The sequence below is a fragment of the Ambystoma mexicanum genome, chromosome 12 (genome assembly GCF_040938575.1).
Source record: "Ambystoma mexicanum isolate Mex_15411 chromosome 12, UKY_AmexF1_1, whole genome shotgun sequence".
Taxonomy (NCBI): Eukaryota; Metazoa; Chordata; class Amphibia; order Caudata; family Ambystomatidae; genus Ambystoma; species Ambystoma mexicanum.
In genome coordinates this window covers 89,977,005-89,999,554 of record NC_090936.1, presented here as the reverse complement: position 1 = coordinate 89,999,554, position 22,550 = coordinate 89,977,005, and the positions used below count along the sequence as shown (strand labels likewise).

Here is a 22,550-nt window from a genome sequence, read left to right as displayed (position 1 = left end):
CCTATAAAGGTGTTCATTGTTTGACACTTATTGCTGGGCAAAAGACTTACTACATCCCTCTGGGGGAAAAGGCTATTGTTACAGTGCTCTGTTCTACTGTAACACTGTCCCCCTCCAAACTCAATATTGTATGGTGAACCAAAAGTGCTACTACTGACCTTGATTGATGTCACTGCGTGTGCTGGAAATTTTTTTGTACAAAAATGTGTTCGCCTGCATTATTGCTGCTTGAATAACTTGATTCTGAAATTCTACTTGATGTTACTATTAGTTGCTGCATATCTAGTGTGATTGTTTTGCTTTGTGTATATATAAATAATTTTAAAATTACTTTTAAGCATGTAAGTGTTTACTTGAATACTTGTATTTACTGATTTCATTGTACTGCTCTACAGCTCACAGTACCCCTTCTAAGATAATCCTGGCTGCTCAGCCACGCGACCGACTTGTGTAGTACAGGCCTATGTTAAAAGTTGGGTCACTAATACCAAGCAGATAAGTCTTGTAAAGTCGCACACCAGTTGGACTCTACAAATCTTACATAACAGAGGCACGCAAATGACATTTGCCCATGTATATAATCTGCGAAGAAAAAACACGATTGATACTTGCTTTTTTCGGTATTGCCCCCCAGCACCTTATCTGATGCATTTGGACTGAATAGTTGCTCAAGAAAATATTTGGCAAATTCAAGTACCATGCTACTATCCTACCTAATGAGACTCCTGGGTGCTTGATGATCTGTAGCAAGGCTTACCGCACATATCAGTATTACAAGTTCTGATGTTTGTTAATCTGCTTAGAATCACATGCTGTGCATAGTCCGACATCCAGTGGTCACTGCCGAGTATTGCATTTTGTTTTTCGTAGTCGAAAAGGGGACGTTGACATAGGCGTGTCTGTAATACTATCCCTATAGTGACATGTAGTGTACCCAAAATCTCTCACGCATCGAGGTCCCTCAGATTGTTTTTTTCCATCCAGAAAACTGGTCGCCTTAATGCGGAGCTCGTAAGAGACATTGCAATACCATTTATTCGACTGTTGGTCGTTGCTTGTCAGTTATCTTTAAATCTAAACGGCGACGGCCAAGCTGTTTCCCCGCCGAGTCAAGATCTTCGGTGGCGGTTTCGACAGAGGCGATCCTATCGGCGCTGCTGAACATGTGGCCCGGCCTCGGTGGTATACAGTAGGGAGAGTGGGGATTGTGGGGACACTTCTGTTTCCATTCTAGAATGCCTTTCTCTTTCACCCCCCTTTCCTTCGGGGTCGTTATCACTTATTCCTGTATCCTCAGCTATGGAGAGGATTCTTTTAGATTTTGCCCGCGTTGTAACGGCAAATTCACGTGAAAGGATAAGCATAAGCGGTGTAACCGCTGCTCACCCCTCGACCACAACGAGGACGGCTGTGAGGCCTGTAAACTCGTTCGCCTAAAAACTTTAAAGGACCGCAGGGTCAAGAGGTGGGCAGCCTACGCTGTGTCAAAGGCTGATTCCCCTCCCGCTGCCGACGAATGTGATGAGGGGGACTGATAACGCTACCTCTGTATCGGACGTTGTCGACCTCTCTAAGGAGCGCTCCCGCTCCTTCGCGTCTGTCCCCGGCCCCGACAGGTTTGGCTCACGCCCTAATTATGGGGATGTACACCCCGGCGACGCCGACGCACATGGAAAGCATAAAACTAAACACACAACCCACGGCCCTCCTTTGACTAAGTCGAAGAAAGCCCTAGCGCCAACGGAGACGCCGGATCGACCGACAGCCTCTGCCGACTGTAAGGGTCGCAAGTCCTCCCCGCAACCGCATGCGCAGCTAGCGACCTGGGCCGTCCATAAATAAGGGCGAAACCACCAAAACGCCAGATGACACGCCTCGTAAGAGAGCGACCGTCGGCGAAAACGTCCCAGCACCGCCAAAGACCATGCAAAACGAGCCCTCGACGGACAGTTTAGACGCCGATAGCTTGGCTAGAATAGTCTCCTCTGACGCTCAGAGACAGATGGCGAGGGAGTCGCCGAGTCCCGCTCACAAGGCCAGGGAGACGCCGAAACAGACGGAAGGTATGCCGGTACCTCCCCCTCCGTCAAAGGAAAGACCTAGAGATACACCCCCAGTGTCGCACCCACAAGAAGGTTTCTCGGAGGGCGAAGGGAGTATATCCTCCACGCTATGGGACAGATCTTGACGGCTACAGGCGGAAGAGCATCCCTTTCCGCCTCCAGACCTTTCAGGGTTACCCCAGTGGACTTTGGAAACATTTGAATCGTGTATGGACAAACTAGATAGGTGTAACATGTTCAGGGGTGGACATAAACCTAAGAGGCCAAGGGAGATACTTCATGAAGATCCCAGGGCCAAATATCCAAGACTCTTTGACCCACTTCAAGAGGAGGGTAATGCATATAACCTCACTGAAGATGACACTCACTTTCAGGAAGATGAAGAGTTCCTAAATATTGAAGATCAACAGGACCCTGAAGAGGGCTTTGAGGAATACCCAGACATGGGTGGGGGCGGGGAATCTCCAGGAGCATCAACGGACCCTGACGTTCTTGATCTGTCCCCTCCTCAGACCACACCAGTCAGAAACCCGTCACCTGTAGATGACCAACCCACTTTCAATGCACTGCTACGTAAAGCAGCAGCGCATTTTGAAATTGATACAGGGGAGGATTACTCCAGAGATAGACTTTGTGGAGAAAATAATTGAGGAGAAACCACCTACTAGTAAGGCCATTCCCCTTCTCGCCTCGGTCAAGAGACGACTCATTCCATATTTATCAACACCTGCATTGGTTCGAGGGGTCAACCTGAGGATTGAGAAACTTTAGTCCTTCACCGTCGGACCCAATATATATTAGGGGTCACTCAATACCTGATTCCTTGATAGTAACCACCACAAGGAAAAGGGCAGGGGTTCCGCTATCTACTAGCGAAGCACCCCCAGACAAGGAGGGAAAAAAGCTTTATGCCTTGGGAAAAAGGATTACATCCTCAGCAGCTTTTTCCAACAGAATTGCCAATAACAATAGCTTGCTGGCAAGCTACGCTGATTCCCAATGGGGAAAGTTACGCCAAGACCTCGAAGTTCCTGAGCCCTTACGAACCCGTTTGTCAGCCACTGTGACAGAAGGTACTCTGGTTAACCAAAGCATCATTATAAACACGCTAGATGGGGCGTTGCTTGGAGCTGCCTAGGAGCTCCTGGCTGGCCCGATGCGCAGTAAGCAATAACGCTGTTTGCATCCTCCGTTTCCCACCAAAAATAAGCCACAGCATGTGGGAGGAGTAGCTGCTGCTGCATGGCGAGTGATTTCCTGGTAGGTGACCGAATCTCCGAGTTCGGATGCATTTTTTAAATCGGGGGAGCTCCCGGCGACAAAATGGCAGCTGCACCACTGATCCGCGCGAAATGGGGGTGATGCAGGCGGTTGAAAGCAGAACGAGCCGCCGAACGAACTGACTCGATCCAGCACTGCCTTCAAGATGAGCGACTTATGTTTGAAGCCCAGCGGAAGCGGTCGAGAGGTGTGCGGCTCCCCGCTGCTCAAGCTGCAGTAGTCCTGCAGTAGTCCTGTGGCGGTGTCCCGGAGCGGAGTGGAGGAGAATCCCGGCGGTTGGAGCCCGGACCTGGAGGGGCCTCCTTGAGAAGGTGAAACGCATTTCTCCTCACCCGGGGGACAGCAGAGACTCCGACCCACATCCCCGAGTCGCTGAGCCCTCGAGTGAAGCAGGAGACGCTCCTGGCACCGTTCCGGGACCTACCGGGGCGTGTTCCATCGGCTGCGAGCTACCGCGGAGCTCATGGAGCTACTCTCACGGCGGAGGAACCACCCGTGGCGAAACTCATTGCTGGCCGGATTGCTGTTGGTCTTGCACCGGGGCTGCGGTTGTGCTGGAGACAGGCGTAGCAAAGGCCTCACAAGGATCTATGGCAGTCCCGTGGATACGAAGGGAGGAGTGCGACTACCTGTACCCCCAACACATGGTCACAACAAGGCACACCACGAAGCTTGAGCATCTGGCCATAGCTGCGGGGGGGCCTGCACGGAGAAGCAGAGCCGCAGCTACCTGTGGGAGAGGCCACGCGAGCAGCCGCTCCAGGGTTTGCATGAAACAACGCTCTCCCGACCCTGGAGCCAGAACGACCAAATAAATGGTAAAACATTACCCTTGCACCAGTTTCGGCCTAAAGCACCTAAGAGGCAGTAATATATAAATGATGTGCCCCTCTGCCACCTCAATCTGAAAGGGGGGATTAGCTGGGTGCGAACGCTCGCAGGGCGCCATTACGCAATATCTTCAACCGGCAGCGTGCAATAGAACTCCTTTGGGGGACTTGCCTGCTTTGCTTGGTTCCCCTCGCATACTACCTATCTCCTGCTCCCTGGGGCAGATCAAGCAAGCAAATACATTGCAGAGGGGGAAAATCAGGGGGTTGGCGGGAGCGAGGATGTCGAGGAGTGGGAAGATGTCCAAGCAGACGGACATTGCGGCATTGATGGCTAGTGCCTCGAATGCCTTGAATGATCGCTTCAAAAAAGGGGAAAAGCCTGAGGTTCCCGCAGAGGATGAGGTCCCTATCAGCGCACCATCAGCTAACAACGCAGCACAAATGGTGACCAAGGCGGACCTGCAGGAACTACTCACCACCCTGACAAATGAAATTCACAAGAAGTAACAGGAAAAATAAACTCCCTGGACAAACGAGTGGTGGAGGTGGAGAGACAGACGGCGGAGCTTGAATCAGAAGTTTGTGATCAGCGGACGAGCTCGACAGAGACCGAATCAAAGCTCTGGAGGAGAGATGTGACCTTATCGAAGCCAAACAAGAGGATGCTGAGAATCGGTCGCAGAGAAACAATATCCGCATCCGGGGGATTCCATCGTCCATACCAAACTCGGTGCTGGGAAACCAAGTCTCGGGGTTGCTCAGATACATCCTAACCCTGCCGGATGATGCATCTTTAGAACTGGACCGGGTGCACAGGTCGGTCCTGAGATCCGCATCCAGCTTCCCCCCGGATGTCTAGGTAAGGGTTCATTTCCACCAAATAAAGGAGGAAATCATGAGTGAAGCAAGACAAATGGGTCAAATAACATTCCAGGGATCGAAAATATCGCTATACCAAGACTTGGCGAATTCCACACTACAGAAGCGAAGAGCCATGTGGTCATTCACGGAATGGCTGCGGCGGAAAAAGGTTGGCTACCAATGGGGATTCCCCACTTCGGTCCAGTTCACAAGGGAGGGAACTCGGAGACAAATTCGATCACTGAAAGAGGCCGACAAATTCATGGGCCTCGGAGTAGCGGGGGGCGGCTCAGACTCTGAAGGACCAACCCAATCTCAGCACAGCAATCCTCCTGACGGATCATGGTCCAAACCTGCCCGACGGCATAGACCTCGAGGCCCACCCAAGAAAAACTCCAATCCTGGGTGATCTCGAATTAAATTAAAGCAACAACGGCGGGTAACGGAGTCTTTATTCCGGAACTAGTCGATTGACAAGCGGTGCTTTAGAAGGATATACAAATCCAAAAGGAGATGGAGCCTCACGTTGAGTCTAATTCCTCACTCAGGCACTGAGAGCGATATCCTGGCAGTGCGGATATAGTGCATCAGTCCTAGTTCACAGTTGGTTCGGCGGCCCAGTTGGCCAATATGAGCGCATTGAGGCCACCAGTTTCCCAGTGGCTGTAGGATGTTGCTCTTCCTACTTGTTCGTATCAAAGGGGGGTTGAGGGATTTGGGAGTTCACTGAAAGACAGTCAAATACCCAGGGTCTGGGAGCTTCATCGGTTCGACCCTGTGCGTAAGCTCACATCATGACATTGCGGCGACATCAATGAAGCAATACCGAAGCATCGAAGTGGCCTCAGGCAGGGTTGATCGAGATTAGCAGGCGAGAGCGTGCTTAATCTTAGACCAAAAGGAATAAGACTATGGCTGACACAAGTGAAATAACAATCCTATCATGGAATGTGCAAGGACTTAACTCGCCACGGAAACGGAAATCAGTTGAACAAAGACTTGGGCAATTAGGCGGGGATATTGTCTTTCTACAAGAAACTCATCTACTGCAAGAAGATGAACACAGAGTAAGATTTATCAAGTACAAAAAAGCATTCTTTGCCACCTCTGGCCAGAAGAAAAGAGGAGTGGCCATACTCCTGAGTGACAGGATCCCCCTAACAAAAATTACTATAAAAAGCGATCGAAACGACCGGTTCCTCTTACTCAAGGGGCTATTTGAGGAACTCCCGATCACCATAGCTGCAATCTATGGTCCCAACTCGGCTCAAACTAAATTCATCACAAATTTAATCCCAACATTTTTGGCATTTCAAGAAGGGCACCTAATCATGGGCGGAGACTTCAACTCGATGCCAGATCCCCAAGTGGACAAAACCCTGCCACCCACTAAATCTGACTTTATACAAGCATTAGCATTAGCCAAGCCATTAAGGGAAACGGAAACCGTAGATGCCTGGAGGCTCTTCAACGGGACTGCAAGAGACTACACCCATTATTCCCAGGTGCATAAAGGCTTCTCGAGAATCTACTTAATACTGATCTCAGGGGTTCTTTACCCATGCTTGGATGCAATGTCAATACAAACATGCATGATTTCGGATCATGCCCCGGTGACTGCAAAATTAGCTATTTTGGGGCAAAAGCGCCCGGTCCAAAAACAATGGAGAATGAATGACGCTCTGTTACTGGACGAATGCATGAAATGGAGGTCGAGAACACAATTGTTAACTACTTCAAAGAAAACACAATTGAGACATCTCCTATTAATATCATCTGGGATGCTATGAAGGCAGTCGTCGGAGGTGCTCTGATTAGCGCGGGAGCTGAACAGCGAAGGGTTTCGAACATTGCTGCATCCAAGCTCGAGGAGAGCATGAACCAACTAGAAGCAGAGCTGAAAAAGCGATATTCCAGAAAAGTCGAGAGAGCTCAGAAAGGCTAAAACTGCTTTGGAAATGCATTGCGCCGATCGTACAGCTAAATCCTTAGCATTCACAAGACAGTTTTATTACTCAAAGGGGAATAAAGCAAACAAAATACTAGAGCAAAACTGTAGAAAATCAGAAGCAGGAACAATATCCTAACACTAACTGGGGCTGATGGGAAAACCCTCTACACCGATACAGATAAAATAAATGAACTATCAAGATACCATGCAGATATGAAGGGATCACCAACAGCATTAGACAACTTACCGAAGTACTTGCAGTCCTTACCTAAACAGCACTCGACTGGGCTGGAGCACCTCGAGCTGCCCATTTCGGTGGAGGAAATAACGGAAGCCATTAAATCATTGAAATCCACAGCTCCTGGCCCCGATGGTTTATCCGCATCCTTTTACAATAAATACTCAAGGCTTCTGGTTCCTCAGCTGATGGTATTGTTCAACTCTTTTCTGTCGTCTGGCTCAGTCACCGGAACAATGGCGGAATCAGTAACTGTCCTGCTGCACAAGCCAGGGAAGCCTCCAGAATTGGCCGCTTCTTACCGCCGGATCAAGCTTATGAACAATGACGGTAAGATTTTCGCCAAAATATTAGCGGGCAGGTTGGGAGCGGTTTTACCAGGCCTGATCGACAGTGACCAGATGGGGTTCATACCAGGGAGAGAGACTCACGACAATATTCGGAGAACAATAGACATAATTGAACATATCCACAGATCCGTGGACACGGTTGCCATGATATCATTAGATGCTCATAAAGCATTCAATCTGATGGACTGGGGGTATCTACGTGCAATCCTGGAACATTTTGGATTTGGCCCAAATTTCATCACATGGGTAATGGCCAGTTACCAAATCCCCATGACACAGCTGCGAGTTAATGGCAGGAGATGCGAAGCAATACAAATCTCAAGAGGTACTAGACAGGGGTGCCCACTCTCTCCTCTGGTTTTCGCTCTGTCAATGGAACCCTTTGCAGCCAAAATCAGGCAGAATGATAGGATAGGGGGGATTAAGATAGGAACTAGGGAATATAAAATAGCACTCTATGCTGATGACGTATTAATAACAGCATCAGATTTGGCCTCCTCCCTTGAGTCCTTATGGAAGGAAATTAATGAATTTGGGACATTGTTGGGGTTCGAAATTAACCTAGACAAGTCATCAGCCCTGGCGATCAGCATCTCTAAACAAGAAAGAACCGCCCTCAGCCAATTGATGCCGATCCCATGGGTGAAAGACGCGATCGAATACCTGGGGGTACGGATCACTAAAGACCCGGCCCATCTATATGCTGCAAGCTGCCCTCAACTTATTACAACTCTTAAGAAAGACCTAAAGACATGGTCCTCTCGGGAAGTCTACTGGTTTGGGCGAATTACGGCCATAAAAATGAATATAATTCCCAGGTGGCTACACTTTTGCACCGCAATACCGACCCGCATTCCGGGCCCAGTACTGGTGGATATGCAAAAGAAATTGCAGAGCTTTGTCTGGGGGGAAAAGTCTCGTATTGGTAAGCGAATAATGTTGCGAGACAAAAATCTGGGAGGGCTAGGAGTGCCAGACATAGTCAGATATACACTAGCAGCCCCGCTATCACACCTGTTCTCCTGGGTGAGAAGAGGACACGCCAAAGTGGACGCAGATCGAGGGGAGCTGGTGTCCGGGTAACCCCGCGGACTTGCCACATCTGCCAGAAATGAAAGCGCAAGCGAATAAAGGTCCCCTATCGGCCACGATAACAGTTGTCCGAAGCTGGAAGGCAGCAGCGTGGAAATGGGGTATAAGGGGCACACTGGGCCCACTAACCCCTATCTGGAACAACCTGGAGTTTTCAACATGCTGTGATACCAATAGCTTTCAGTCGTGGCGGGAGGGTGGTCTACTTAGGACGGGTGACTTTCTGGAGGAGGGTTCCCCCATCAAATTTGAAAGATGCAAAGGAAGTTCAGGGTAAAAGAGAGATTTCGCTACGCCAGGATACGACACTGGCTGTCTCATAGAGCGGTTCGGGAGAAATGCTCGAGAGAGCTAACAGCTCTAGGGATCTCCCTCACAACCCCAACAAAAAGAGGTAAAATCTCGGCTTTGTACCACCTCCTAGGTAGGGCTGACCCCACGGAAAAACAAAGATACATGATTGAGTGGGAGGAGGACCTGGGCCGGGAAATAGAAATTGAGGAATAGGCTAAAATTTGGGCCAGACTGCACAAAAGCTTGCAATGTATTATAATCAGGGAGGGAGGTTACAGCTCTGTTATAGATATTACGTTACCCCAGTACAGATCAATAGAGCAAATCCAAATATCTTTCTGATCGCTGATGGCGAGGCTGCTCCACCCCTGGTTCCCTACTTCACATGGTTTGGGCTTGCCCAAGGGCGGATACATATTGGAGGGAAGTTACTAAACACATTAAGGATATCACGGGAATTATCATACCCTGGGACCCAGGAATTATTCTCTTGGGGGAATCGGGAATCGGGGGGGGGGGGGGGGGTGGCCAACGACAAAACCAACAACAGTACTCCTCAGCAAGCAACTGGTCCTCCTCCACTCAAGGAACCAGTGCACAATATGCTCAGAGAGGGCAACGTCGTGGCAAGGGAAGAGGTCGGGGCCCCACTCCTAGAGGCTCCCTGGCTACCAACACCAAATGACCCGAAAGTTCGGGTCCCCTCCCATGCATCTCCAGTCGGGGGCCGGTTAACATCATTTCTACCAGCATGGGAGGGAATTACCACAGACCGATGGGTACTGTCAACCATAGCCCACGGTTACTGCATCAAATTCAGTCGGTCCCCTACATTCAGGCCCCCAAGGGGAAGACGCCTGTCACCGGAGCACCTCGCCATCCTTCTTCAAGTCGAACTGCTACTAGAAAAAGGAGCAATAGAGGTTGTGCCTCTGTCACAGGTAAAGGAGGGTATTTATTCAGTGTACTTCTTTGTACCCAAAAAGGATTTAACCATGAGCCCTGTACTAGATCTTCGCCCAGTGAACAAATTTGTCAAACCTCAAAAATTTCGTATGGTGACTTTGCAGGAAGTAATTCCCCTGCTCTCATAGGGGGATTACATGGCAACACTGGACATGAAAGATGCATACTTTCATATTTCAATGTTGCCAGCGCACAGAAAATACCTCAAGTTTATGATAGAGGACAAACACTACCAGTTCAGAGTGCTGCCCTTCATCATAGCGTCAGCGCCGAGGGTATTCACGAAGGTACTGGCAGTGGCAGCGGCCCACCTGCGCAGGTAGTCCATTCCAGTATACCCTTACCTTGATCATTGGCTCATGACAGGGGATTCTTACGAGACATGCTTCTCAAATACCCAAAAGACTGGACCTTTTGTTCCAACTAGGCTTCTCCATCAACGAGAAGAAGTCCAGCCTAGACCCCAGCCAAGTCAAGCAATTCCTAGGGGCTCTAATTCGAACAAAGGACGGTCTCGTCTTCCCCTCCAACGAGAGGGTCCAAAATATGCTGTTTCAGATCCCTCAATATGTAGCCGGTCGAGAGGTGACGGTACGCAAAGCCATGCGATTGCCAGGAATGATGGCGTGTCAGGCCAGCGGACAATGGGAGGATCTAGTGGTGGTCTCGCAGGCCCTAGTTCTCTCGCTGCGGTGGTGGTCGAAGGAAAACCTAGTAATAGGGAAACCATTCGTCACCCCCACAGTGGAAGCCACTCTAACCACAGATGCATCTATCACAGGATGAGGTGCTCACCTATCCCATTAGACTGCACACCGAGTTTGGACTCGGGAGTGTAGCGTCCAAACACATAAACTTGCTGGAACTACTGGCGGTCTTCAAAGCACTGAAGACTTTCCAGACACACCTTCAACAGAAGACAGTGCTAGTCCTCACAGACAGCACCACAGCCATGTGCCACCTGAACAAGCAAGGGGGCACTCACTCTCCAGGACTGTCCAAGCTGTCCCAGAACATCTGGAAGTGGGCTCTCAGTCACAACATGTTCCTGTTATCTCAAAATGTACCAAGGGAACTCCATCTTCTGGCAGACAAACTCAGCAGAGACTTCCCTCTGCCCGCAGAGTACGAATGGCGATTACAAGACGGCATCGTCTCCAACGTTTTCGCAGAATGGGGTTTCCCAGAAATAGATCTGTTCGCGACTCTGGAGAACACCCAATGCCAAGATTACGCCTCCAGGTACCCCCAGAACCGCTCCAAGGGGAACGGTCTCTGGATTACATGGTCAGGGATGCACCAGGAACCAGTTACCATACTAGTGGCCCCAATGTGGGCCCGGCAACCCTGGTTCGCTCACCTGATGGAGATGTCACTTTCTCCACTGGTGAAACTACCCTGCCTGTACAACATGCTGTCACAGGACAAGGGCAGAATGCTGCACCCATGCCCACAGACCCTGAACTTAGCAGCCTGGCTCCTGAGGTCATAGAATTTGGACATTTGCAGCTCCCACAGAGATGCATGGACATCCTTAGAGAGGCAAGAAAACCGAACACTCGTTACTGCTACTCTAGCAAGTGGAAACGGTTCGTCATCTGGTGTGGGGCTAAAAGCATCAACCCTGTTGACTGCTCTCCCACACAGATTGTTCTATACCTGACTCTCTTGTTAGACTCAGGATTAGTCTATAATTCTATTAAAGTTCACCTAGCTGCACTCTCCGCCTACACCACATCTCAACATAAGGTGTCATAGTGGAAAGTTCCAATCATTAAAGCCTTCATGGAGGGAGTTAAAAGAATCCACCCTCCTATATCTAAACCAGCTCCCGGATGGGACCTAAATGTTGTACTGACCAGGCTTATGGGTTCTCCCTTCGAACCCATGCACAAAGCAACACTTAAGAAACTCACTCTTAAAACCTCTTTTTTAATAGTTATCACCTCCATTAGGAGAGTAAGCGAACTACAAGCGCTCTCCATACTAGATCCCTTTGTAACTGTTCACAAAGACAAGGTGGTTCTACGCACACACCCTAGGTTTGTACCAAAATTAATTTCGAAATTCCATGTCAACCAGTCTATAGAACTACCAACGTTCTTTCAAAACCCATCAAACATGGGAGAAAAAAGCCTGCACACACTTGATGTGCGCAGAGCAGTCGTGTTTTAAATGGAAAGAACTAGACCACTGAGAAAAAGGAATCAGTTCTTTGTCTCGGTGGCGGCAGGAAGAGAAGGAGATGCAGTTTCCAAATCCACTATATCTAGATGGATTTTCCAATCCATCACTCTGTTACACTCTTGCTAAGAGAGAACTACCCTTCGAGCCGAGAGCACATTCTACTCGAGGCACTGGGGCTTCCATAGCATTCATTGCAAATGTTCCCCTTGAGTCCATTTGCAAAGCGGCAACCTGGAGTTCTGTACACACCTTTACAAAACACTACTGTCTAGATGCCCATTCGAGATCTGATTCCCAGGTGGGACAAGCAGTACTAAGACATCTTTTATCTACTGTTCCTTCTCACAACCCACCTCCAACTCAGGGTGCTGCTCGCTAGTCTATGCACAGCATGTGATTCTAAGCAGATTAACAAACATCAGAAGACATGCATTACTCACCGTAAAAGCATTTCTGATGATTGTATCTGCTTAGATTCACATGCGCCCACCCTTCCTCCCTGCTCAGATGGAAGGAACATAGACATCGTATTACTTCTCCCTTTTCTGTACTCACTCATGTCTAATAAGACTCCCTCAGGGCAGAAAAAAATACAAACAGAGGGACCTCGATGCGTGAGGGATTTTGGGTACACTACACGTCACTATAGGGATAGTATTACAGAAACGCCTATGTCGACGTCCCCTTTTCGACTACGGAAAACAAAATGCAATACTCTGCAGTGACCACTGGATGTCTGTCTATGCTCAGCATGTTAATCTAAGCAGATACAATCATGAGAAATGCTTTTACGGTGAGTAATGCATGTTTTACTCACTATAGGGAATCTTCTTGTGGTATTCGGTTTCCGCCTTCCTAGAGATGTTTCACCCATTATCCTCCGATTCTCTGAGTTGTGTTGTCCGAGAGCGAGCGACTACTGTCTATAATAAGTTGTGTGCATAAAGAGGGATTTAGCGCACTCGTGGGACAATGAATGCCAGCTCACAGGCTTCCATTTGTGCTCTGCAAGAAAAGCTCTCATTATGGTATGAAGAGTATTTATCCTGCGAGTAGAAAGGGGACCTGGACTACCAAGTACATGGGTCATCATATGTAGCTTGTACTTTCGCCTAGTCTAAAGATGTTGGGGTCGGATCGAGACTGATTTGTAAGTGTTACTCCCGTTTTGTAATGACAGAGTTAAGCTGTAAAACTCTAGAATAGAATGCTGCTACGAGGAAGTGAATTCATCTACATTATCACTTCTTTCAACAACCTCTACATGGTGAGTTTGTATCATGCACCCCCTCATTGACATCTGTTAAGAAGAAATGGGTAACCAAGTTAAGAGGTGCTTTGCTTTTGAATGCTTTGCTCTGCTGGTTTTGATCTGGTAATTTAAATCGGACTGTTTAAGTGTTTAATCTATAGGCCTCCGTTGTCAAAAGCATTTTGTAAGTTAACTTGCGATAGAGAGAGACTGACTGTTAAAAATGATTTATATTTTAGCAAAAGCAAGCAGAACTAGAAGCAGCACGGTTAGCAAAGGAAAAAGAGGAGGAAGAAGCAAGGCAACAAGCACAACTTGCAAAGAAAGAAAAAGATATACAGAAGAAAGCAATAAAGAAAGAAAGGCAACGATTGCGAACCACTTGTAAGGTAGGCACGTACTGCTAATCGGGATGACAATATCATAGACTGACAGTGGTTTACAGCTCCAGCTTGCAAAGTGTACACCAACATGTAGCATGGGTTAATCACTACCAATATAAATGTGGAAAGCAAATTGCCTACATATATGTATGTTTTACTCCAAACAAGTTGTATTGGGTTTTGTATCCCCAAACCTCCCTGGCATTTGGTTTTTTGACCAGTTCATATTAAACACCTGGACATGTAATTATTTTCCTGATGGACTCTTTGTTTACAGTTTCGTTCCATAAATAATATATTTTTGAATTAATTTTGAGTGGCATTTCATATATAACAAACAGTAATGTACCCCCCCGCACCTCTCCCTGATTCAACTCTAGCAGACCCCCGACCCGTTGGCACGTTACATATTGACGAAAAAGGAAAAAAGGTAATTGAATGCCCATGATTTGAAGGTGCTGAGGACAGTATCAAATATAATCATTTTGTAAGAATGTAAGTACTTCCGACCAGTCCTGTGAACATTTTGCTTGATCTCCTTGAATAATGTACGTGATCCATTCAAGTGCGACAACGCTCCATACTCTGAAAAACCATTCAGCAAAGTGCAGTGATGCTTTAGATTTCCATTTTTGTGCTATGCCTAATAAAGCAGCTAGTTGCAGTATAACAAAGGTTTTACATTTCTGTTTCGAGCAATGTTTCATTTTTGACTCAAAAATCAACAAAAGATTAGACTTAAGAGTATTAGGTTTCATTATACCAAATATGTGCGCCAACTTATCGATTTCTGCCAGTATCCCTTCAATTTCGGCAGCTCCACCATATATGCCCCAATCCCCAATTAAGCCACACTGTCTCCAGCATTACGATAAAATAGCTGGTCTCCTTTTATGTAAACAGGCTGGCGTGTAGTGCCATTGAACTAGCAGCTTGTACCAAAATTCCCTTATTTGGATTGAGCAAGTACATTTGGGAATATCTTTGTTAATGTTAAAGGACATTTGTACCGCACACTATCACCAGCGGAGTGGTCCCCTGGCACTCCGGCGGCTCTGAAAGAGGAGGGGAGGTCGAGTTCGTGGGCGGAAGCAGGAAAAGTGCCAGAGAGCAGTGATGTGCTGTTGGCGGCCTCAGCCCGGTGGGTCCGTTGGCTGGGCCTGGGGTGTTTGCGACCAGTAGTCGTCGTGTACTATTGTGCGAGTTTGTGTCTTTTTTGTTTTGTTGTTGCAGTGTTATGAAGTTTGTGCGGTTTGTTGTGCTGAAGGTTTTGGTTGTGTTGGTTTCGAATGTGAGAGGTGTATGCAGAGGGGAAATTGTTAGTGGAGTTGGTTAGTTGGCATCTCTATCCTGAGTTGAGGCGCTGGGCTTGTGTAGTCTCCCCTGATGCGCCTGTCCTTATCTGGGTCCCTCTGACATTCAAGGTTCTTTACTCCTCTGGTCCCCGCCTCTATCAGGCTCTCTAATAGCCCACCTGTCCTCCTTTCATACTCCTGTGGCCAGTGCACCTGTCAATGTCAACGAGTCAGGTTGTGTGCGAATTGCCAATATCTCGGCAATTCCACAACACTGTGGTACCTGTTGGTAACTGAGGGGCGGGTGGAGTAGTTGACTCAGTCTCCGAGCGTGTCGTCTGAGTTCCAGTCTATCCGGTGTCACCCGTCCAGGCCCCGTGGGAGCTTCACCGTCATTTGTGGGGCTGTCCGTGTCCTTTCCAGTTTAGTCATCCTTTTCTCTTTTTCGGTTTTCAGTTTGAATCAGTGGTGTTGGAGAGCCAGGTTTTTAGTGATTTCCTGAATTTTAGGTGATCTTCGGTGTTTCTTATTTCTTTTGGGATGTTGTTCCAAGTTTTATCCCAAAGTTAGCTGCTATCTAGATACATATAATGGGGGAGTAGCTGGAGGGGGGACCTCTGCAATAATTTTATATAGGTTTGAGATTAGGGCCTTATTCCCTGGGTTGGAGCTAGTGAATTTTTCAAAAGAGGGTGGGCTCTCTGGTGTCTGCCTGTTTGTTCGGGGGAGCCAGTATCCAGTGCTGTACCTGAAAGTACTGAAAGCGAGCAAATTCATTTAATCCTAGTTTTATTTTGCATTGAGTAAAAGACTTGGGATCTGTTCCCTGAAACATGTCTCGCAATTTTGTGCCGCCAGCCTGTTTCCACGTACTAAATGCTGTGATTCTAGGCTCGGGGTGAATTGAGCATTAAAAAATAGGGTGTGAAGGGTGAGGGGAATGTAGTAAATTGGTATTTATTAACCAATATGTCCCAAGCCTGTAATCCTACTCTTGGGGATATTATGGGGGTGGTCCCTTTTGGTGAGCCATAGATTGTCTGAGTTGCGGCCCCCTATCACCTGATCCATTTGCACCCACATTTTCTCTGAATCCTTACCCCACCAGTCCTTCACTATTCAAAGTTGTGCAGCTTGATAACATTTTTGCATAGTTGGAAGGCAGCCCAGTCCTCCCCTATGTGTAGAAGTAATTAAAACCTCATATGCTCCCTTTGGAGATGTGTTATTCCAGACAAATGTAGACTTCATTCTCTGTAGCTTTTTAAAGTAGGGGGCTGGAACACGGATTGGGGGAGCCTGTAAAAAGTAGAGTAGTTTGGGGAGGATTACCATTTTTATCGTATTAATTCGGCCAAGCCAGGAGATTGTCAACGGGCCCCATTTACTTAGTTGGACCGCTATTTCTTTCAACAGTGGAAGATAATTAGCTTTGTACATCCCAGTTAATTCAAGAGTTCTTATGACACCTAAGAGTTTGATTCTATCTTGTGCCCAGCCGAATTATGTTTGCATATGTAGTACCTGTAGAAACGGGGGGAGGGAGGGAGGGAGGGAGGGAGGGAGAGTGGGAGAGATATGTATGGTTAATTTTTAAGCCTGCCACCAAACCTTAATTCTTAGGCTCTTGATCAAATGAGGATACAGTTGTTAAACGTATCTGTTATAAACCACATATCTCCTCCAATGTATTCCACATCTTTGACATGTAATGTCTGCAGCTGTGCACTTCAGAAACTTTTTCAGCAGAGGGCGTTCTGTGTCGATGACGTTGGGTCGATGTCCCTCGAAGGACTCCATCGAGGGCGACGTCACCGGATGTTAGAAATAGGACGCACGGCGCCCGTAGCCTCAGTTCTGTTTTTTCTGCGAACGTGTTTCTTCGTGAAACTCGGCACGCCTAGTGTTTCATCGTTGAGATGTCTTTTTCTTCGGCCCCTCCGACTCCGTGGTCTGGCTTCAAGACTTGCCGTGACTGCAAGTCGAAAATGTCGATCACTGACCCGCATCGCATTTGTTTGTGGTGCTTGGGCGAGAGTAACGACACCGACGATTGTTCAAAATGCCAGTCGCTAACTGCTTAGGCCTTGAGGGAGTGTAAGGGGAAGCTCCAGGTAGGTAGGTGTGCTAAGCCCAGTAAGTTCCGTAAATCCAGTCGAAATGCAAAGTGGCTGAGTGGTTCCCGCCATTCTTCTTCCTCGTTGCAGCATTCTCGGAAGCGCCTTCCCCGTCCTCCTCGGAGGATGGAGCTGCGAGGAAAGTGGAATGCCCAATGAAGTCCTCGACTCAGGAGGAATGGGCTGCCTTTTTAAGGAGCAAATGTTGGCGATATTTCAATCACAGAGCACAGGTCCGGTCGCGTCTTCTCACGAAGCCGGCCAGGATCGGTCTCGTACCGTGGCTCGCACGCCTTTGGGCTCAGGTCTGCGATGCGACTCGCATCGGGAACCTTCGAGGTCCCGTTTGGACAAGGCTTCGGATAGACGCAAGAGACCTGTTTCTAGGTCTGTCCTCGTCCCCAGCGAGACTGCTGCAACCTACTAAGTGCACAAAGCCAGCGTTGACTGCCCTTCCGTTACCGACCTCAGCTATTTATCCACTCAGCCCACTCCCAAGAGTTTGGTGGTTCAGGTGGCTACGCCCACCGCGAGGCAGGCGGCGTACCCTACCATCCTTCCGGATAGGGACAACAAGCGCTTCAACGGCTGGGTTCAGAAGATATTTTCTGCGGGGAGCATGGCATTGAAATCGGCCAACTCCACCTGTACCTTAGCAAGGTTCTCACACACTCTGTGGAACTGTTTCTTTAGCGGCTGAGCATATTCCTTAGGGGGAAGAAAGGGATGGCTTTCTGCCTCTTGTGCAGGACGGCAAGGATGCCATGTGCGAATCCCTTCAGTCAGGTTTGGATACAGCAGACCGTGTTAGCCGGTCCATGGCTGCGAGCACCGTTATACGCAGACTTGTGTGGTTGCGGAAGTCTGGTTTTGCTCCGGATGTGCAAAGCCATCTTCTGAACATGCCCTTTGATGGCGCACATTTGTTTGGCGAGAGCCTTGAGAGGTTGCAGACTTCAAAAGCTGTGGCATAATCTTTAAGCGCAGCTGTGTGTCAACCTCTGCCTTTTCGTCCTAGGGGACAGCAGTGGAGGGGAGGTTATTTTCATTACTACTCCTCCTTTGGTAGAACGAGAGGGGCCGCCAGTCAAAGATGCCAGCGAAAAAGTACCCATGGTTTTCGGGCAAATAGAGGTGCCAGAGCAGCTTAGGCAGCTGCCTCTTTGCCTTCAAGCACTGCCACAGCCACTTCCAAACAGTAATGAGGCCATGTCCCAGGGTTGGATGGTTGGAGGCAGACTGTCTCAGCATCTCGAAGAGTGGTGAGCCATTACTTCAGATGCGTGGTTTCTGGATATCGTAGCCCACGGCTACTGCCTTCCCTTCCTACAGCGGCCTCACGACAATCCACCGGGTAAAATCTTTCTCCAGCATGGGGTCTGGCATGGATTCACATGCTCATGAATATTCCCAGTCGTCGTGCTGGGAATCCTCGGTAAAGAAAAAATCAGTTTGTTTAGTTTCTGAACTGTCTTTCTACTAATAACCAATCACTGGTCTCTGGGTCATACTGCCCCCAGCCAATGACTGCCCTCTACCTAAGCCCCTCCTCTGGCAGCCATCTTCAGATTTTTATCGCACATTCAACTGTTGGGAGTCCTCAAGCTTTTACTGCGTTTTGCCTTTTTCCTATTAGTTTACTCTTATTTTTCGGTCAATTCGAGCCTCAAGCTCCACCGATTCTTCTTCCAATCAACGGGGACCCGTTTTGGAATTCTTTTTTTTTTTTTTAAACGCCCCTCAAGGGCGAATTTTCGTCGAGTTTCTCTTCATGGAGGATTCCGGAAGATCTTTGAGGCCTACCCCGCGTGGAAATGGCCCATGACAAAGGAGACACAACGCCGGTTGGATCCAAGCTGTTTAGGATCTGCCCTGTATGTGGATTACAGAATGTCTTTGAGGATGAGCACTCCCGGTGCCTCTACTGCCTTCACAACGACAAGTCACAAGTGGAGGAGAACTGGGCGTTCTGTAAGAACATGTCGGTTGGACATTGAAGGACCGCCAGACTCCACTCACTCACTAACTGGCTGGAGGGAAAGAGCCCCGCAGCAGGTAAGAAGTCCGAGTGGTTTTCTAAGACCTTTGAGGGAGCTCTGGTGACGGGGGCCCAACAAAAGGCAAAGCACTGCGAGTCCCCGGGCACCGAGAGCACCGTTGGTTCGGGCTCCTCGGCTGCCAGGCCGGGTGCGGTGTCCCCGACACCATCAACCATGAGCCAACGCTCTGGCTCGGGGGGGAAAAGGAAGTCGGAGATACCGGGTAAGCTTCGGGAGAAGCCCCGGTCGATCCCAATGGAGAAAGCCAAAGGGGGGTGAGGCGGTGACCCTCCCCCTAAGGTGAAGGCCCCAGACCGCCCAAGGTTGTGAAGGCCCCGATTCACCCGGCGAAGGCCTCGATTGAAGGAGTCGTGCGACCCTGGCAAAGCCTGTGGAGGCTACCCCAGTCAAGACTGCTTCAAGCCTAGAGTTTCCCTGCCACCCCGGAGGGAATCGTCTTTTCAACCTATTGAGAAGACCCCTGTGAAACCCTGAGACGAGAAAGAGGGAGAGGCACGGTAGCCATAACGGACACAGATACCACCTCCGAAGATGAGCTGGCTGACGTCAAAAACATCCTGGACAAGAAGTTTGAGGAAGTCGGGTCCTACAGGAGGGATCCAGTCTAGGTGGACAAAGAGAGCAACGGTGGGGCCGACGAGGCGCAGCAGGCCGCGGAGGAAACAGATGTCCCTGCACCCCAGCCGTCACTCCCGTCGCAACCAATGCCTATACCACAGGCCAACTCAGAAGCAATCTAGATGGCTATCCAGACCCTGTGAACGGAGATAAGGACAAGGTTGCCCTTACCCCCGGCGGACGATCCAGCGGCGCCTGGACCGTCGGGGAGCCCAACGAACAAGCAGAGGTGAATCCACCCTCCCCCCTCCTTTCCAGCCTTCACCTCCATCCCCTCCACCGAGGAATGAGACGGGACCGGAGACGGCGACGGACGATGGCGGTGGTGACGGGACGGATCTCCCATCACCCTCTGCCCCGGCACCCCCTCCTCCCCCCTCCCCCCCTGAAGAAATTGGCTCCTTTCACGCCATGATCGCCAGGGCATTGGAGCTTTTTCAGCTTTGTCCCGAGGAGCAGAAAAAGAAGGGTTTCCTCTACCAACGACAGGAGGCCAAGAGGAAGAACGTCCTATCGCTCCCATTACTGGACGACATCTGGAACGAAAGACTGTCTCTACTGAAGAACCCGTCCACGGCTCCTGCGAAGAGGGACCGGTACGAGAAGTAGTACCGGGTCCCAGGCACTGCCCCTATGTGCCTCAGAGCTCAGCCGTCCCCGGATTCAGTGGTCTCCGCGGCAGCCAAGAAGTCGTCGGCAGGGGCCACGGCATCACCTTCCACTTTCCCACCGGACAGTGAGGGGAAGAAGCTGGACGCCATGGGACGAGTCTCATCTTGTTGGCGCAGATGACCATCAAAGCGGCCAACGCCCTCGCGATCGTGGCACGCTACTACAGGGAGCTGTGGTTCAAGATCGCTCCCCTCCTGGATTTCCTACCAGACAAGAGGGCAGAAGCCCTTGAAATCCTACAGGAAGGTGAAGTGGCTTCGGACCACGCCATTACGGTGGCCACGGACATCGCCGACACCGGCTTTCGCCAGATGGGCAACGGCGTTTGTCTTTGCATGCGTGGTTGGCTCAGGGCCACTGATTTCCATCAGTACATGCAGACCATGGTACTGGACGTGCCCGTAGACAGGAACAACCTGTTCGGCAAGGCAGTGGACGAGTCACTGAAGGCCGTCAAGGCAGACTGAGTCAGCCCGGGCACTGGGTTCTCTCTATCAGCGACAGCTGTCCTTTCGGATCTCCGTAGCCAAGTCACAAGGTGCCTGCAAAGGATTTGGTGGCAGTGCCTTGTCGTACTGCCAGGCAGCCCACTCCTCGTCGCAGGAAGCCTACAGAGGGCGCAACAAGACAGGAGCCTTGAAACACTTGCGTATAGGCACGTTATAAATGCCATATCATATCAAGAGGACATTGTCGTCGAGGCCAAGGTGGCAAGGCCTCGGAAAAAACAATACTGAACCGGCTGTGACGTCAGGCCCCCACCTGAGCACCCCGGTGGGAGGCTGGCTGGCCCGGCTATACTCGCGGTACTTCCTTGTCCGAAAGAAGACCGGCGGCAGGTTGCCCATCATAGACCTTCGCCACCTCAACAAATAGATGAAGTCCCAGAAGTTTCGGATGGTCACCCTTCTGCACCTACTGGGACAATTGGAGGAAGGCGACTTCCTGTCGTTGCTGGACTTGAAGTATGCTTACTTCCACATCCCCATAGGAGAAGGACATTGAAAGTTCCTACGGTGCGTGGTCCAAGGGCGGCACTACCAGTTCAATGCCCTGCCCTTTGGGTGGAAGTCAGCGCCAAGGGTCTTCACCAAGTGCCTGGTACCAGTGGCGGCGCGACTGCGCCTGCAGGGGATCCGCGTATACCCCTATCTGCATGATTAGCTCATCCGAGCAAAGTCAAGGGAACTTGCCGTTGATCACACAGCAACAACCGTCCACCTGCTCAAGGAACTGGGATTCTAGATCAACTTCGCAAAGTCCCACTTGGTACCGTTGCAGGATGCCTTGTTCCTGGGAGCTAGACTCGACACAGTGGCACGGTTGGCTTCACTGTCGGAGGAGAGGAAGAAAGCCATCTGGGCAAGGTACAACGGCTGTTGGCCATGGAAGTGGCCACGGTGACGTCCATAACGTCCCTGCTCGGCATGATGTCATCGTGCATCTACCTCGTGCGTTTGTGCAGGTTGCGGATGCGGCCACTTGTTACGCTCACCTGGTATCTACGGGGACGCCACCCAGCCCTGGTTAGATGATTTGCACTCTTGAACCCTCTCCCGGTCCCTTGGTAAGGCCTCTGGTTAAAGATGGGTCTGCAATGTAGGAGAGCTGGATTCAATACCAGATTCTTTGATTTCCCACCTCCCTTGGCCTCAACTCTTCCTCCCCCTTGGGCCCTCTCCTCACCTTAATGTTGTAAAAGGTGGATTCTCCGCCTTGCTCCTCGTGGCAGGGGCACGTAGATGTGGGAGGCGAGCTGCGACCAAGTTACTTCACTGGTGCAAGCCCCCCTGTGGGAATCCAGGCCTGCTGCGACTCCGTAGGTTTGCTGCTTTACAGTCTTTATATGCAGTTCTTAAGTTCCTCTTAGTTCGAATAATGTCTTCTTTCCTTTTAGGTATGGAAAGGTATTTTGGTGTTGTCATGCAATTTGCAGATGAGCATGGGCCGGTAGGCCAAAGCGCGGTGTGCACGATGCTGTCCGGTGAGTAATGTGCGGCGCTGTTTGTCCTTTTATATTGCTAACCTGTGTCTTTT

The 22,550-nt window shown here is 49.6% G+C and overlaps 1 protein-coding gene across 1 annotated transcript in view; it reads left to right on the top strand.

The window, feature by feature from the left end:
• The window catches only part of DNAJC2 (DnaJ heat shock protein family (Hsp40) member C2), a 630,220-nt gene that overhangs the window by 360,081 nt on the left and 247,589 nt on the right, over positions 1 to 22,550 (top strand). Inside the window, exon 10 of the mRNA XM_069628062.1 lies at positions 13,608 to 13,757. Coding sequence (XP_069484163.1) covers positions 13,608 to 13,757 — 150 coding nt within the window. The remainder of the gene's footprint in view (positions 1 to 13,607; positions 13,758 to 22,550) is intronic.